General features: G+C 40.4%; 1 protein-coding gene across 3 annotated transcripts in view; it reads left to right on the top strand.

The window, feature by feature from the left end:
* Positions 1–19,079, top strand: part of NFXL1 (nuclear transcription factor, X-box binding like 1) — a 79,986-nt gene that overhangs the window by 18,940 nt on the left and 41,967 nt on the right. For all 3 annotated transcript variants that reach the window (XM_074992728.1, XM_074992727.1, XM_074992729.1), the window contains 7 exons: positions 1,129–1,243; positions 1,665–1,789; positions 3,485–3,607; positions 8,256–8,346; positions 11,416–11,536; positions 17,795–17,951; positions 18,845–18,936. In XM_074992728.1, the coding sequence (XP_074848829.1) occupies positions 1,129–1,243; positions 1,665–1,789; positions 3,485–3,607; positions 8,256–8,346; positions 11,416–11,536; positions 17,795–17,951; positions 18,845–18,936 (824 nt within the window). The remainder of the gene's footprint in view (positions 1–1,128; positions 1,244–1,664; positions 1,790–3,484; positions 3,608–8,255; positions 8,347–11,415; positions 11,537–17,794; positions 17,952–18,844; positions 18,937–19,079) is intronic.

Raw genomic sequence — 19,079 nt, 5'->3', positions numbered from 1 at the left:
TACGTTACATGGGTCCAATTCGCCCTTGACATTAGTATTGTTGACTGTTTCAATTTTGCTTATGATTAGGGCTCTACCAATTTCATGGCCTTGGCAAAACACATAATGGATTGTGAAGTAAGCCCTTGCCAGTGACATCTGATGTCCCCTTGTTCCTAGGAACACCCCAGCAAAGGGGCCTCCTCAGTCTGGCTGGGTCAGGGAGGGACACGATTTGTCCATCCCTGCACAGCCAGTTGAGGGGTGTGGTAAAACAAGATCCACCACTGGATGCCTCCCCCAGGGCAGGAAGCTTTGGGACTGGGCACAGCCCCAGAGGTTCTTGCAGCTGGGGGAGACTGGAGCTGGGTCTGATCTTCCCAGTGCTTCTGGGAGTGCTCCAGGTGTTAGTCCACACGAGGCTGAGGCAAGACAGGACTTATTTTTCCCTGCAAGGCTGCTCTTGGGTATGTTTCCCAGCTGCAGATAGCTTTGCAACCCTGCTTCCCTATTCTATCCAACTCTGAAAGGAAGAAACACAAGAGGGAGTAGCAGTCTCATGATACTCACCCCCCTACAATGGGTTAGTACCCTCACTGTTACAACATTATGAAATTTCAGGTTTAAATATCTGGAAATATGAAATTAACCAATTTTCAAATCCTGTGGTCCTGATACCGCCCGTAACAGACTGTGAGTTTGGTAAGGTCCTAATTATGATTGTGGTAAATTGTTACTGTGGGTCCCTGTCATTTTGAGTAACTTTCTAAAAATTATGGGATTAAAACTTTAATTGCTATCTTTAATATGGAATGCAGCTTAGTGATGCTCTAGAGCCCAGATACTAGTAGCAGCTGTGAAAAGCCTAATCAGTATTCAAAGAATGATTCAGTATTTGTGGCTCAGTCATAAAAACTGTAGATTGTAAAAATGAAGAATGTAAGAATCTTAAATTGAGGAAAAACAATATAAGTGATCTTGTGAGACAGTGTGCAACTTCTGATTTTAATTTGTACCTTAAGCATACTTTCAAAGGTCAGAGAAATTCTCCCTTTTCGTTCACAAACCTATTGAGTTTTATGTCTTTTTATCTTGTTAAATTGCTCAGTGTCAGCTGTCGGGCTGTTGTGATTTTGTTTTTTCTTTAAGGTGTGTGGAAGAACATTACCTTGTGGTAATCACACATGTGAAAAAGTTTGTCACTCTGGTCTCTGTGGAGAATGCCCTAGGTCTGGGAAAAGGCCCTGTCCATGTGAGAAATCAAGTAAGGAGATTTTCTATCTCATTGAAGCACATCTTTTTGCAGAAACAGGCTTCAGATATTCAAAAATGCTTGAAGTAGTATGAATTTACAGAAGAAAGTTGTAGATCACTTTCATAAAGCTTTTTTGGTAGCAACTATCGTCAAAGGCTTGTTTCAAGGTGCATTTAGCTCGTTTTAATACTCAGTGAAGCTGCAAGTTTGATACAACTTTCTTGATTCTTCTCCAGTTTGATATCTCTGATTAACTATGATTTTATGATAGAAATGCTAACTTAAATCAATGTATTTGTATAATTTCTATAGAGTCTCTTTAAAAATGAGAGGGTGAATTTAGAAATTACAGGTACCATTGTCAACCTCGTAGCTAGCTGTAGCACGTGTACTAAAGAAAACACATAATATTTTTTATCTTATTTTTCAGTGGTTTTTTTGCCTTGCACGGAAGACGTACCGACATGTGGAGATAGTTGTGACAAAGTTCTTGAATGTGGAATCCATAGATGTTCTCAGCGTTGTCATAGAGGTCCCTGTGAAATTTGTAGACAGGTTAGTTTTAATCTGTTTTAAGCATGTAGAATTTAAATACTTTGTAATTTTAATAGATGTTTAGCCTCCTAAGTAGCTGGCATATTTGTCACTAAAAGCACTCATCTAAGACCAGATTCTTTGTGTAAATGTGTTCAGAAAGATGCAATACTCCCGTCTTGTTTCTAATCAATTACTAAAGGCCATAAATAAATTTGAACTGGTAGCTGCTCAAGCTTAACTAGAAGTTCTGTCTGAGTAATGCACATCTTCAACTTTAGCACCATGCAAAAGCCACTGACATTGTTAAAGTGAACCCGACAACAAGGTTTAGGTCCAAATTTAAAATGTGGGTGCCAGAAAGACTGTGCTATGTGTATTTTATGGCCAGGCAGCAGCCCATGCCTGCTACCCAGCAGCTAGGACTCTGGACCCTGAACCTTCTGAATGGGCCTGGATGGCAGTCGGCAGCCTAGAGCCTGCAGTATGCCTCAGGCAGGGACATGTCAGCCTTTAGAACACAGTTGAGCTTGGCCACAGCTGTGTGCTAACTGGGCCTTAGGTTGAGAACTGGTGTACTATACTAATGGAGGCTGTATAAGTATCTATGTTGTATGTTTGTTGCCCCTTTTATATTTGGCATAACCTGGAGGTCTTTGGTTGCCTTCTGAATGCTAGTGATAGATTGTCTTCAAAACACTTTCTGATGATTTGGAAGAAGGTTTCCCTCCAACTTGTCCTTGAAGGCACGTCTTCCCAGCAGCTGTCTTCTCCATGATAAGATGAATTGGACATGCTTTGCACAGAGCCACTTGATGTTGCTTCTGGTCTATCAGAAGCAACATCAATTAAAGGCATTCAAAGACACTAATTTACCCTCCCTTGATCTGTGTGCAGCACTACAGCTGAGAACATGGAGGTGATTTGTGTATTTTAACTCCATGTCACAGTTTTAGATATTGCTTTTGCTGCAGCTAGAGACCATAAGCGCCACGTTGTATTTCCAAAGAATATTCAGTTCTGGCTGTTTGCCGTAGATGATTTGTGTTAAACTGGATTCCTTGAATTAAGCTTAAAAGGCCTAGCATCAGGAAGGAATCTGCTTGGACAATTCCCTCTCCTTGCATGCTGGAGTGGGAAGGAGATTTTCTAATACTGCTGTATTTCTGCAAAAAAAAAGTCGTCGTCGTCGTCATCATCATGGCCTTTTGCAGCTCTGCCCCTTCCTACTTGTTCATGCTTGTCACACTGGCTCTTCTGTGTTCTTCACTCTGCCAGTACTGGCAGCCTCACTTACTCATGAGTAAGCATCTCCAACATGTTCCACACTGTCCTTTATGCATGGAACAATCTCTCAGTTGATCTTTATGGTAACTCCCCATTTATTTCAGTTATTGCCTCAGCTACAGTATCTGTGGGAAACTAGCTAATGTATGGTGTTTGGAAAGAGGGTCAGATAAGTTTGCTTATCTAATTTATACGTAGATTGTGTATGTTTGTATCTACTCACAAACACATTCTTGAGTCTCTCTTCTCTGTTTGGGTTGCAAGCTATGCAGTGCAGAGACAAGATCATCATTTGTTTGTATAATGCCTAACACAGTAAAGTCTCTGGATGATATGTTAGTCAGTTGCCTTTAAGGTTCTGAGTAGAAAACTCTTTAGCTTCTAACTGTCATGTATTGTCATTTCTCTCTCTCCCACACTCCCCACAAGGAAGTTGAAAAGCAGTGTCGTTGTGGAAAGCATACTAAACGCATGCCATGTCATAAGCCATATCTGTGTGAGACAAAGTGTACTAAAATTCGTGACTGCCAGAAGCACCAGTGTAAGAGAAAGGTAAGTACTAAAAAGTGTATTAACACTACACTTATTTGCAATCATTAAAGTTCTAAATTAGGTTCTTTATTTACTTTTTGGTCCAATTTTATATTCTTGTTGTACAAACATAGATGTTATGTTTTATTACATATCAACTTGCAATATACCAGACATCTTTGTATTACCAATGCATAACGTCAGCTTAGAAATTCTCATGGGGAGATGGGAATTCTTTATAGCCAGAAAGGAGTTTGGGGGACCTTTCATACCTGTTAATGTGTTGAAAGTGATTTGGGTTCATGCCATGTTTAGGGTTCCCATACTCTGAGGGTCAGGACCCCCTCAGGGCCATAAGATTACTGCATAGGAGTCATGAGCTGTCAATCTCCACCCCACAGCCTGCTTTACCACCAGCAGCCAGCTACAGCTGGGCCTGCCAGTTAACTAAATGTGCTGGTTATCTGAATATATTAAGTGTATTTTTAAAAGGGTGTTTTTTAAATTTATATGGGGAGGGGATCACACTCAGAAGCTTGCTTTGTGAATGGGGTTGTCAGTACAGAGGTTTGTGAACCACTGATCTAGGAGATGGTTGATACTACTTGCTTTGTAGAGGAGTTGCATTTCTGAGGGTTTTTTGGGTGTAAGAGGTGGGTTGTCTCACAACCTGCTGTGCACCATAATATCCACTGCTACAACCACCTGGAGTGGATTAGAACATCCATGGCTTCTGCTGGTTTTAGTTGCTAAATATTTAGATTTCACATTTTAGATTAATTAGATTTGAGTCCCCACCAACTGAAATTAATAAGACAATTAACACCCATTAAGTATTTTATGCCTCGAATACAGCATTGCATCAACATGCATTTGTTACATAGTTTTAAAAAAAGCTTGTGAAGTGTACATGCTATCTAATCAATTAGGAAAAAAAAAAGCTCAGAATCTGCAGCATAGATTCTGTGGCAAATTCCAAAGCTGAAGAATACAGGTTGCTTTTAGCTATGCTGCTGGAAATATATAGAAAGAGCTTTATTATCTGGCATTCCTGGGAAACCAGGAATGCTGGATAATGAAATGTTCCAGTTATTAGTGCTGGGGCCAGGAGCCAACCCCTCTCTAACCTCCCCCCCCACACCTCACCCCTGGCTGGGCACTGGTCAGCTGACCCGGCGGGAGATGGCTCTGGCTCGGCGTGACAGTGAACTAAATGTGTTGGTTATCTGAATGCTGGATAACGAGGCTTTTACTGTATTTCAGTATTAACTCTCTCTTTTTCCCCTGCTCAAATCAGTATCTATTTTTGAAGGTTTGAATTGATGGTGAAATTGTTCAAAAGTCTCAGGATGCTTAAAGCCTTTGCAGAAAGTGTCTCTTGTTGATCTGAGGAGCTAATCTGTTGGAAAGTTACGTTTAGAGGCTATCTAAAGGGTTTTGCAACTCTGAGTTAAGGAAGCTGGTTGCCAAGTAGATCAGCTTTGACTTTCATTGGGACTTTGAAAATCTCCATCTAAATATTAACAGAAATTGTCTTTGCCTCCATAAGTCTCCCTCCATATTAAAGAACAGAGTGACAGCCTATCTAAAGCTTAACCCACCTGTGTTTCCTTTGTCAACATAAAGGAAGAGCTCATATCTGAAAAGAATGAACTGTGTAGTGAAAGTATAGAGCACACTTAGTGATTTTACTTTTGTACGGTATCTCAGTTCTTCTGCACAATTCTAGTGGTTACAAAGCATCTTTAATTAGATTCCGAGAGGTTGCTGTTCTTACAATTCTTTGATACAGCTGGGCTATCTGTGCGTTACTAATAAAAGTCTGAGAGCATTCAGAGAATTTTATTTGTATGCAAGTAGTGTGTACATGTAACGGAAAACTTCACAATGGAAAATTCTACAGTGTGAGTTAAAAATAGTACATTCATATGGGATCATTACCACAAACATTTGCTGTAGAAGTTTTAATCTGTGCTCAACTCTGAAATAGTTTTACATCTAACAAAATTTGAAATACAAACTTCAAAATAGAATTATTGTTGAAGTTAGAGCATGCTTAAACTTCAAGTATTCTATTAGAGAGGTAAGTAAGTGTAGCAGGAAGGGATTGTACTAGAATTTGGTCATAAAAATCAGTTTAGGCAGTCCTGGTCTCAAAATTTTCCTTTGTTATATTTGCTGTATGTAGGTCTGAAGACAAATAAAATGTGCATAGAAACATAATTTTCAGTTGACTATGTAGAGAGAGCACTAACTGTCGATCAAGAGGCTTTGAGTAGCATTTTGCTTGATCAGAGTTTTACTTATAATAATGAGATAAGCAATGTTCCAAAGTATTTCAAGATCAACACCTCTGCCCAAACTGGAGCTGATTCTTTGGCTGCTGCAGACAATAATAACTGTATTCCATTATATCATTTGTATTTGGAAAGAGCAAAATTAGTACAGTAGAACCTCGAGATATGCACACTCAAGTTATATGAATCTCAGGTTAACACGACTGAATGCTGGAGAGCTGGTACCTGGCTCCGGGCTGCCTGCCACTCAGGGGAGCTCAGAAACTGATCAGTGCAGCAGTGCTGGTCAGTTTCCCAACTCCTGTGAGTGGCGGGGAGCTGGCTCCCTGCTCCAGGCTGCCTGCCATTTACAGGAGTCAGGTAACTGACCCAGTGCTGCTGTGCTGGTCAGTTCCCCCATTCCTATTGGTGGCAGCTGAGAGCCTGACTCTAGGCTGCCATCACTGACAGGAGTGGCTGCAGCCACTGACAGGAGTGGGGAAACTGCTCCTGTCAGGAGTGGCAGCCTGACTCTTGCCATCCCTGACAAGAGCAGTTTTCCCCGCTCCTGTCAGGGATGGAGAGAATCACGTTGCCACCCCAACAGGAGTGGTTTCACGGCTCCTGTTTAGGGGTGGCAACCCCCATACTCCTGTCAGGGGCTGTGAGAGTCAGGCTGCCACCCTGACAGGAGCAGTTTCACAGTTTCTGTCAGGGGTGGCAGCCTGACTCTTGACAGCAGCTGGGCTCCAGTTCCCTGCCACTCACAAGAGAGAAAACTGTCCAGCGCTGCTGCATTGGTCAGTTTCTTGGCTCCTCTGAGTAACGTGAAATTTGACTTACGTGCGGTTGTGCAGGAATACAACCTCCGCGTAAGTTGAGGGTCTGCTGTAAGTGGAACCTGAGGGAGGCTGTAAGGGATCTGTAATTGTTTGATTTCCTCTTGTTTGTTTTTTGTCCTCCTTAAGGATGGGCTTGAATGCAATAAAAGAACCATAGGCTGTTACGGGGAGAAGAAGCAATTGTTATTTTCTTCCTTTGTGGTAGTGTTTTGAGTACAACTGATAGGCATTCTCAGTGACCCAAACAAGGATTTTCAACTAAAATGACTAAATTGACCATGTGCTTTATCTTATGTGGATCAATTTCTGGCTTGATTTTTGATTGAAGGTATTCTCTCGGGCCCTCTTATTAGTATTACTGTAGTACCCCAGATGTATGAGGTGCTAAACATAGGAAGGTGGTGTTTCTGACTTAGAATCCGCAAGGTGTTTTGTTCTTTTTTCAAGCACACTTAATTTAAAGATGGTCTTCTGAGAAAAGTTACTGTCTGCAGTGTGACTTCATGCTATACAAAGTGTTGCCTCAGGCACTTCAAAAGTTTTTAACTTTTGAAATATCAGGTAGTTCCTTTTTCAAAGGACTACATAAGAATGATGTCCCAAAAAGGTGTCAGCTGAGCTGCAGTTGTCTCTATATTCATTTTCACAACAAAGGGAAATGAGAAGCTGACTCTTCGCTTATCTTTTACGTTAGAAGTAATCTACATCCCTCAAAATAACTTCTAAAATTATGTACCTCATAAATATAAGAAGGTACAGACACTTTTCTGCTTTGCAGTCCAAGATTAAAAACTAGACTGTGACAAAGCACAAGTAAATGTGTTGTAAGGAGCCATCTTGAATTTGCAGTGGCGTAGACTAGGTTCCTAATAATTCTCTCTTTTGAAAGACAAAGAATAAATATTGTAGTTAGTAGGGTGTTCCAATTCATTGGGCTCTTTACCTACCTTTGACTAGTTATCCCATCAATGTTACAAGTAAATATTTCATGATTAGGTTTGTGTGTTTTTATTAGAAAATCTACCTTGGTAATAAGTTAAAATGATTCTTTCAAATGAATTCCTAGTGTATTTTGATTAGAGTGCTCAGGTTTCGTACTTCTGCTGTCTCTCATACATATGGCATTGTAAGAATGGCCGTGTCTACACTAGCCCCAAACTTCGAAATGGCCATTTCGAAGTTTACTAATGAAGCGCTGAAATACATATTCAGCACCTCATTAGCATGCGGGCGGCCGCGGCACTTTGAAATTGGCGCGGCTCGTCCAGACGGGGCTCCTTTTCAAAAGGATCCCGCCTACTTTGAAGTCCTCTTATTCCCATCTGCTCATAGGAATAAGGGGACTTCGAAGTAGGCGGGGTCCTTTCGAAAAGGAACCCTGTCTGGACGAGCCTCACGGCAGCAAGCCGCATCAATTTCGAAGTGCCGCGGCCGCCCGCATGCTAATGAGGTGCTGAATATGTATTTTGGCTAGTGTAGACGTAGCCAATGTGACATATGTTGGAAATTCTAAAATACCCAGTTCCATGGAGTGTTGTTTTTATTTTATAGTGTTGTTCTGGAAACTGTCCACCTTGTGATCAACTCTGTGGACGGACTTTAGGATGTCGAAATCACAAATGCCCTTCAGTTTGCCATAGAGGTAAGAAGGTTAAGCTGCAAAATTCCTGCTGTGTTGATGCCTCTGTTGGAATATTGTTTCTGTTGGCACTAGAATGTTTTAATTTTTCCACTTCACTATCTGGAAGAATTGCCTCCCTTTTGTGAATGTCATTGCCTCTCTTTTATATACCAAAATCTCAAAATGGTGTTAATAAAATATCATCTCATATGTAATATTCTACCATATATTTCCAAAAGACCTACTTTATTGCAAAAAGCCTTTGCATTCCTTAGTTTTTAAGGGAGAGTCATAAAATGAGGCTTGGCTGTAAAGTTTTACAGTTACCTGGATGGATAGAACACTGTTTACGTTAATTTATGAGTTAGGTAATGTTGTGAAATTATTTCTTCAATTCCTTTGCACATTAAGAAGTGCATGAATGCTGTGATGGGACCATAACATTTACTGAAAAAATGGGAAATTCTCCAGCAATTTTGGAGATGTTTATTTTGTAGACAGTCTGGTTTATGGTCTCACTTTGCTGTCTAAACTTGAATTGTATAGCTTCTTTATGTGGGACCTTGATCTTTTTAGCATAATTTGTGTGTGTTTCTGTGTCACTGGGTAGCTTATTCTGTGTCACATATTGAAAGCCCTGTTTTGATAGTATATTTGGAGGCATTTTGGAGTGTTACATCTTCTTTCCAACTTTATTAATGAATGGTTTTCATATAGGCTTATTCGATAAATATAAAAGGAGTGCTCAGATGAAAGAACAGGGTTAGGAATATTCCAAACTTAGGGTTTGGAATATGTGGGAATTTTAAAGAGCCTTTTGTTTATTTCTTCCCTTGTTTTGTTTCAAGATTTCAAGATAACATTCATGTAGTAAGAAAACTTAATTTAAAGATGCAGGAAAAGATAATAAAATGGTCAGGAATACTTTCAGTTGAGAATAACTTGGACTAAAATCAGGTCTTCAAGCTTTAATGCAAAATACCTGATTGAAATGCAAGCTGTTTCATGGCATCATTACCTTTAGAAGTGAAAACTAAAAGAAAACTGTTTGTTTGGCTTCAGATTTCACTAACAAGGATTGATTGTGCGTGTGTCCAGATAATTAGTAAAACCTATATTAACAAGGGGGAAGGAAGCCAAAATGGGTAGGGGAGAAGATAGGCTAGAGAATCTTTAGATAAGGTAGATGTATTAAAGTTGGCAGAGCCTGGTAAAGTTGATCCTATGGGAGTTAAGGAACTAGCTGAAGCAATATTGGAATCATTAATGATTATCTTTGAGAACTTCTGGAGAACTGGTGACTTCCTAGAGAAATGCAGGAGAGTGACTATACTCCAGTCTTTTTAAAATGGAGTACAAAGGACCTGTAAGACCTGTGCTATCTAGAACAAATTAAGTTGGTTTTTCTAGAACTGATAAGAAATGTAGTGTTAAAGGAGAAGTGATTCCTCATGAGTATTTTAATTCTTTCTTTCCTTTAGTTGTATGCTGTGTCCCCTAATGCATGGTGTTCTTCCTCCCGAACACATGCAACTCTTAATTTTATGCTTTCAAATTATGAAAATGTTGTAGTTCTGAATCCAAGAGTAACTCTAGTGATGCTCTGTGCACTGTTTTTGGCACTAATACACTTTTAATAAGTGTAACAGATGAGAAAATTGTGAAAACCCTGGGGAAAGTACTTTTTGTACATTATTGTGGTACTTTGTACTGGTCTCTTCTGTTGACAGAAGAAGTGTCCCTCCCAAAGGAAATGGCACTGGTTCCTTTTATCATTAACTTGAATGTGTCTATTTCTGTTGCTTGTATAACTGGAAGGCAGGTCCAGCATATTTTGTGTGCACAATGGTTGTTATGTGTTCTTCCCGTAAAGGTGAAAAGTGACCGAAGTAGTCAGAAAATACAAATGACTCTCAAGTATGTATTAAACTTAGGAAAGCAAAAGGTTGGAAACCCCAGATGTGTCAAAGGGATGCCAGTAGTTGTCCCCATTCATGCAAATCTTTAAATAAGTTGTGCACGCATTATCCAGAGTTGGAAAGCTAGTCTTGATGGATAGCTTTTAATATTTTATAAAATGAATGTTATGCTGTGGTGGTACAGTCTGTTAGTGTTTTTTATTACTGTAGTAAACTGCTTTTTGTATATTTACATGTTCGTTTCTCTCTTTCTCTCTCATTTAAATACTGTACTCTATCATATTCTTTTTGGACACTTTATGCTGTTGGTGAGAGGACTCCTGATTCTAGAAGTATTGTTTCTCAGATACCATTGAGACAGCCAGAATTATCCACAAAGTTATATCCCCATTAATGGTTTTAAACCTAACATGTTTTCATAAATTTAACAAGAAAATAGGATTACAGATGTTGGGTGAAAACCTGAATCTTTCCATTTGTGTCTGCTTTGTTATGCAATTAGTAACACCAGTGGCGCACACAATAAAACTTAGCATTTGGTATTTGATAAATAAAGTGAGTGGAAGGTTTTTAAAAACATTATGCTAACCTATTCTGATCTTTACCTTTTTATTTTGAAATATGTATTGGTGTTTCCTAATATGAATAATTTAAAAAGGAGGAAGACATATGAGGTGCATTTTATCAGCCTCTGTGCTGGTAAGTGACAAATTAGCATTTTTGTCAAGTATGATAAAAGCTGCAAAATGGCATCTTATAAATGTCAGAAATCTGATTTTCTTTATATTGACCTTTCAAAAATTGATGAAAAGCTGTAATCTGTCTTCACATTCATAAGACTCTATGAAATATAAATAACATTATGTAAGTGCCATTTGGTCAAGGTGACTTGTCTTGCATTGATACTGTCTTGCATTTTAAATCTACAAAAGGAACTTTCTTTCTCAGCTAAGTTTTGTGTCACTATAGAATGGTCAAACTTATTGTTTATTTCAAAAGTCTCAAATTGTCCCTCTAAATTCTTCAGTCTTTGAATCAACATGCAGATATTCTTCAGACAATGCGGAGTAGACAAGCTTGTACAGAAAGTTCCCAATTCAGAATTGTGGTAACTGTCATTTTTAGAAGCAATGGAATATTTTGACTGTCACTCTTAATGTGTTTGTTTTAGGTAGTTGCTACCCATGTCCAGAGACAGTAGATGTGCTGTGCAATTGTGGTAAAACTATTCTCAAAGTACCCTGTGGCAGAGAACGTAGCACCAAACCTCCAAAATGCAAAGAACTGTGCAGGTTGGTACAGAAAACTTGGACATACACATTGGTTTCTAGTTGTTGGATTACCCGAAGAATGTGAATGCATCTAAATGCTTGTATACTACTATTTCTGGGAAGGAAGCATTATGTTAAATTTGTGGTATGTAAGACCATAGTCTTTCCGTGGCCCCCTATATACTCCACTATGCAAGGTGATTGCACCAATGTTCCTTCTGCTCAGGTTCCCCCTTCAGCTAGCTGGCTCTTATTCATCTCTCCCTGAAAGACTGCATTGCTTTTGAGCTCAACAATTGTCCTCCTTAACTGCTCAAAACAGTTGGTGATGTTGAGGAGTAGAGGCCTTGTTTTCATTTTAATGACTGAAGTATGGTTTTACTGCCTTAATGCCTTGCACTATTGATTTTATTTTCATTTACCAATAGAACTGACATTCAGAAAAAAGCCCATGTGTAAAAATACACTGAAATCTGTGGGCTTTGGAGAGGAGAAAGGGGAAAAATTTCCCTGAAATCCACAGGACATTTATTTTATTGATTTTTAATATGCTCATTTTAAAGCTTAATAGCTTGGTAGACTTTTGTATGGTATACCACTAAAAACAACAGTCATCTGTCTTTACATGTCAAGGGAAAAGAAATTCAGTTCTTCTTTGAGAGATATCCCTATGAGTGCTTCACTCTTGGGTCTGAATGCCATCCTGGCACCTTTGATCTGAGTGTTTTCACAGCAGGCCCAGAGTGGGCCACACGTGCAGTGCCTGCCTCATCGTCCATTGCAAGTTGTAATGCTTGCACAGCCTGGAACCCTCAGTTCATTTGCATAAAACAAAAAATAGTAGTTAGTTTAGCCTCTCTAGTTTTAGTGGCCTAGTTACTGGGAGGAAAAAAAAAATCCTATCAACTGTTTCACTATGCTGGGTTCTCCAGTCTTTAAATGCTGTTCCTCATACAGGGATGCCATGCCTGTTTCACAGACAGACTCCCAATGTGTTTGCTGCCTGGGGCAGTCTCAGGTACTTCAAAAATGCCCATACTGCAAGAGGCTCAAGGTGAGAGTTAGACAGGACAGGGAACTGAGGCTCAAACTATTACTTGTTGAAAAGTCCCTTGGGCCCATCTCAGGTCCTAATGAACAAACTCTGTTGGCACCTTCACCCCGACGGTCCCTACAACCAAAACACTCTTCAAAAAAAAAAAAAAAAAAGAGTAGTTTATTGGTGCCTCACAGTGAGCAGAATGCAAAAAGGCAGGTCTCCAACTAGATCCACCTCTGTGCTGCTTAAGACACCTCATCTCAAAACCTGTGATGCCCTTGGCACTAGCTATAGGACAATTAAAACCAGTACCCATCACCCTGGCACTGGGGCTACAGGATCTAAAATGCCTGCCTTTACTGTGACACTGACAGCACCGCCTAAGAAAGTGGCACTGAGCTTTACCTTGACACTGGCCATGAAACCTGACACCATGACATCAGCACCGCCGATACCAGCTTCGACTATGTTGCTGACTAAACTCATGGCACCAACCACATTGGCAGCACCACTGTTTCTACTCCAGAGTTACGTCATGGTCTCATCCATGCCTCAGTTTCCTTTGTCTGGCACTGATGTCTTCCCCCAAACTTCTGTGCCACACAACATATCCCCAGCACTGTTGTAGCTCTCCAGTAATGAGGAGGGTGAATTTCAGGTTTCATTCTCTCCACGCCATCTCTCCCCAAACAGAAATCGCTTGCCACTATCACAACCCACCTCATGCACTCCCTGTGAGCCTCCTGGTTCACAGCCACTACCTTTCCCTCTGAAATCCAATCTGCTGCCAAGATTCCCCCTTTGATGAGGAAAAAAAATTTTGCTGCAAAATCCAACAGTGCTCCACACCAGGAAGGATTCACAGGCCATTCTTTACTCCTTGGAATCCACACTCCATCAACTAGGAAGAGGCAGTACTGATAACAACCACATCAACATCCTGATACCCCTCCTACACTCAGCACAGACCACATGAACAGTCTCAACAGCAAGGACAATGACAGTAGCCCAACCACCAACTTCCAATAAACATTTGAAAATTTGGTTGAGAGCCTCAAAAATCTCTCACTGGTTCCAACACTGGATATTACAAATGCCATCACATTGTTTGCACATTGACTACAATCTTTCTGCAATCAAGGGGCATCCATAAACTCTGACAAATGGGCCTTAGAGGTTATCCATTAGGGCTATCTTATCCCGTTCCCTTTAAAACCCCTTGCCCACCCAGCCACCCCATCCCTTTTCAGGAACCCCTCTCACAAACTAAACTTGCATCAAGAGGTGCAACACCTTCTTCAAATAGGGGTGGTGTAGACCCCATTCCCCCAGACTGCATTAGAAAGTCCCTTTGAAAATACAGGAACTTGTATGTCTGAAGGGCTATGCTGGTCTGAGACTTGAGTCAACTGATGATCGTTTTGTTTGGGAAGGAATTAAGCCCACTGGAGTGTAGGGGATCCATGGTGCAAGTCCCATCTTGCGTTTGCCATCCGTCATGAGAAATTAGAAAAAGGTAGTAAGAAAAGGCTTGCTATGTTATGGGGTAAATTGGAACGTGTGAAAAGGAAGGAAGATGCAGGTAGTGGAAAAGAGGAATTACTTGGAGGAAGAAGTAGCATACCATCTGGCCGGAGGTGAGTATTGTAGAAGCTGAAAATAAACCCTGGGTGTCACCACATTGATACAAATTGGTTCAGAAGACACAGACTTTGTGCAGATTATTTCATGTTGTGGCTCTTTTTATAGTTGACCACTAAAGACTATCTGGAGAAATGTGGCCATTTGCTGCTTTACTGTCCAGGATCAGCAGGGCATTAAAGAAGAAAATGTATTAAACTGGTTTGATTAAAAAGGAACCCCTAGATTGAATAGTACTACAGAGCTTTGTTCCATGAGCACTGCAATAGGGCTCTGTCTGGATACGTGTATCCTAATGAGCTACTAGAATTGGTAGGTTCTCTTGAAGCTCCATGAGAATGAATGAAAATCTGAGGATTGAGAACAAATCAAATAAGACAGATGTTAGTCATGTCACTTAGTGCAGCATGGGAAGTGCTTAGATGCTCCAGGGAAGCGGATGGTGTAAAAATAACCTATATATAATAGACTGAAGGTGCGGGTGGCAAACTGGTAGTGTTAGCCAAGAGCAAAGTGGAAAACATTCCAATGGCCATGGTGGATGGACGCATGGAGATAGATATTCTGAAAGCGAGCTGAGCAATGAAAATATTCCTGGCTACATCTACGCTATGAGATAAAGTCGAATTTATTTATATTGATTTTCTAATTTTGGAATTTATAAGTTTGATTTTGACCATCCTCACTTCCACTGTGCTCCCTGCAAAGTTGAGTCATTGCTGCCTCACACACGTTGGTTAACATCAACTACTGCAGCAGTGCATTGTGGGACGCTATCCCCCAGTTCACTCATCCCTTTCTCCACCCGATTCCTGAAAATTATGCTGATCTCTGGAAATAATGCAAGGACCCTCAAAGTTAGAAGAAAGAGGATAGAAGAGTCTAGGAAAAAAGACTTTTTGGTCCCCCCCACCCAATGCACATTACATTGCCAACATGGGTGCAGCAACTGTATTCTCAACTGGCCATCCACTTGTCCCACTTCAATAAGGGAAGTCATGTGATCCCTGAAAGGAAAGCAAGGGCCCAGACTCTTTTTTTAAAGGGAGAAGAAAGAAGATAGGAAAGTGTAGGAAGAAAAATCTTTTGGTTTCCCTGTTCTCTATATTGGTATTGAGGAAAGTCTTTGGCTTTCTGGTGCACTATAAGGCTTCCATGCAATGACTGTGTTCTCAAGTGGCCGTCCACAGAGCATCCCGCCTCCCATCATTGCATGTGATCCGTGAAAATAATACAGGTGCCTGGACTGTTTTAAAGTCAGAAAGACAATGAAAAAAAGGTGGATGGAAAAAAAGAAGAAAGCCAAGCGCTGAGGGCCCAGTTGACATGGTCCCTTCATGGCGAATCAGCCGCCTCAGTTCATGAGACTTCCCCCGGCAGCAGCAAGCCCCATTATGGGCTTCTCCTCAGCAACAGCAAAGGTCCCCATGTTTCTTAGCCATCAGGGTAGAGTTTTCCCCAGGGGAAGCAAGTGCCTAAGCCACCAAGGGAGATTATATCCTGGCAGCAGCAATGTCCGGTGTGGGCATAGCACAGGAGGGGGTGTTCTCTGGGTGGGGGGCCAGTTGAGGTGGTCCTTCCCCACAGCAGCAGTAAAACCTTGAATTTCTTAGCCACTGGGGGAGACATGTTGCTGGCAGCAGCAAGCCCATTAGCTGCCGGGGGAGACTGTTCCCTGCCATCAGCAAGCCCCTTAGCCACTGGGGGAGACTATTCCCTGCTGGCAGCAATGCCTGGTGCTGGCAAAGGGCGGGTGTTAATTGGGGGGTCCAGTTGAGGTGATCCTTCCCCATGGTGGCAGCCAAGCCCCCAGTATCTTAACCAGCAGGGAAGACTTCCCCGCAGTGGCAGCAAAGGCGCTAGTATCTTAACTGCTGGAACAGAGCCACAAACTCCCTGCAGGGCCTATTTAAATGGGCAGATGCGCTCATAGCGCTAATAGCAAAGAAAGAAAGAGAGACATTTCCAGGCGCTCATACTAACATAAGCTCACAGCTAAAGTCTCACTGCTCCTGCCTGGAAATTCACAGTATTCCTGTTACTGGAGAGCAGTGGCAAGAGCTGAGCACTGAGAGGGGCATTATGGGTTACATATGAGACACTTCTGGATGCTAATAAGTTAGCTTTTAAGATGTGCAACTTCCACACTTGCCTTTAATTGAAGTTACGAATTTGAACTTGATGCTATTCCCATCGGGTAACTGCAATTTTGTAATCTCAAGATCAGTGCACCCAAAATTGAGCTACTGGTGCTTACAGTGAAGACAGTCACGTGGAAATACTGAGCTAACTGAATTCAATTTGAATTTATTTCGTAGTGTAGACACAGCCTAAGAGTAATTGGCAAGGAGACTTAAGGCTTCCATCCAAACTTTTCCTATGCACAAGTTCAGGGAGTAACTGTCAATGATGTTGTGAAAGACCTCCATATTCCTGTGCTTGAGACTGTAATAGAAATAAAACACAGTGCTGACTTATACCTATAGGAACTGTTGAATGGCTCTCTTATCCAGAAAAAATTAAATTTTGATTGTTTGATGAAGAGAAAGAAGTAGTGAAAATTCCCAAGAAAAGCATAACACTTTCAAGTTTATAGCTCATCCATCTGTCCTGAGGAAAAAGTGACATGTTTGACTTTCCTCTTAAAGCAAAGGTCAAAGCTGAGCCAACCTGATCTCAATAGAGCTGTTTATGTTGGTAGGCAAAAGAAGAGGTGGTGGTGCTGTTGAATTTCCATTTTTTGGGTGTAGGTTGTCCTGAGAAGATTAGGAGATCATGAAATCAAAAGGCTGGTTAGCAAAAATATGAAGAGAAGCCAGTGTTTAATTGGAATAGAAAGCAGAGGAAGGTTGGTGATTCGAGAGCACTGGAATGGCAATTGTAATCTGTGTTCAGTTCCTGAGCACCTTCCATGCCTGTTGCCCATTTAATAAACTTGAGATTTTTCCTCCCAATCTCCTGAGAATGAACTCAGTGGTTGTGCAGTGGGCAGAGTTGGGTCTTGTTAGATACTTTACCTCCTTGCTTCCTAATAATTGGAGCTGGAAAACACTGTATGCACTGGACTATCTGTATTTGTATGGGTATATCACAATGGTTAATGCATCTTAGAACCCATGTGGGAAGAAGTGTTTCCCTACAGTGTTTTTGTTGACCTTGGAATTCACTGGCAGAAGTGGCAAAAGTCAGTACTGCTGTGTAATCATATGGTTAATAATCTGTGTAAATTTTGAACCATGTTCAGGGTCTAAGGTGAAGAAGGTGTCTCTCTAATATGTAATTTTTACTACTGGCTAGGTGCATTTTCTTTTTCTTTTCTTTTCCTTTTTTTTTTTTTTTAACCTTTCCCCTGAAGTGCCAGTGGACTTCATGGTTTTCTCTATTATAGCAAATCTGACACTTTGTTAAATTCATTTTGAATTACTTAAATCCATATGTGTATATAGCTGTATATAGACATATCAAAGCACTGCTAAATATAACTGGTTGTATTTAAAATTATCATACGGTAATATGTGTTCCCTAATTCTTTGATTGTATTAATGCATATACACACAGACATGTTTTGAATTGTGTTTATTCTTGGCTTTGTGTTTTAGTCGACCACCAACCTGCCATCATGCCAGCCAAGAGAAACATAATTGTCACTTTGGCCCTTGCCCTCCATGTCGTCAGCCCTGCCAGAAGGTGTTAAAGTGTGGTCACTTGTGTCCTTCTTCTTGCCATGATGAAGCTCTAGTGAAGCAAACTGGTTTGGTAAGATGTTGGCGTTCTGCTTCTTGAGAAGAATGAGAAACACTTCTGTCCCTAATGCTATGTTGGAAAGTCGAGTTACTAGAAATAAATATTTAGGGATAAATATGCTGCATGGTCCTTGCTTATGAAATTAGGGTTGTGCTTCTACTGGGTTTGTTTAAAATCTAATTGCTCTTTATCTTGTTTATAACTAATACTTGACAATTAATGTATTTCTACAGGTAAATCTAGACTCTTTTCTTTCCTCTTTCCCCATTTTGTTCTTTAAAATTATTTACAAAAGCTTATTAAATGTATTTGCTTTAATATCAGCAGTCACCTTAATTTCTATTTGCCTCTCTATTAAAATAGGCTAGTTTTTAGGTATTTGCTAAACTGTAATATTAGGAAGCAGTTCAAAATGGGAAACTAAGTCTGAAAGATTCAGTTTACAAACTTCATCTGCAAAATATAATAACTTTAAAATATAGTAATACTCCTGGAGTAGAGTATTTAATTTGATCAGATGAGAGAGCACCATTTAAGTTTTACATATCTTGCCTCTGTTTAATGTTTAGAATGATTTGACTAATTTTTGACTTGCCCTTGTACTCAAGTTAACAAGATATGATAGGAAATGAAATCATGGCTTGTGGTATAATAAATCCCCTTGGCCTTCTGTCTCCATTCTTATCCATGCTGGAAAAGGAAATAATTATCCAGCCGTGTGCTGCATTTGTGTCTTCACTCCAGTAAGTTAGAATATCTTCATTTGGGAGGGGGGAAAAAAGACCTGGTAAAACTAAGATTTTTTTGAGCATTATGGATATTTATAGCTAAACAGATGGCTTCAGTTGGCCCTACAGTTTATAAGATATAATAGAAACACAGCAGTGTATTTGTTCTGCTTTCAGCACCAACCTGCTGGTCCCTGGGAACAGCCATCTGAGCCAGCTTTTATTCAAACCGCATTACCTTGCCCCCCATGTCAGGTTCCTATACCAACGTAAGTATAAAAATAGCTTTTTGCATTCAAATTATATCAAATTTTATGATGCTATATAATGTTTGAAAGCATATTTTTGTGCTTAAGAATTTTACGAGGATTTGTACTGATGCAGCTTGTCTTATGTTTTTGGTGGAAACAGT

The sequence above is a fragment of the Carettochelys insculpta genome, chromosome 4 (genome assembly GCF_033958435.1).
Source record: "Carettochelys insculpta isolate YL-2023 chromosome 4, ASM3395843v1, whole genome shotgun sequence".
NCBI classification, from domain to species: domain Eukaryota; kingdom Metazoa; phylum Chordata; order Testudines; family Carettochelyidae; genus Carettochelys; species Carettochelys insculpta.
Note: the sequence above shows the minus strand (reverse complement) of the source record. Positions and strands in the feature narration are given on the sequence as shown.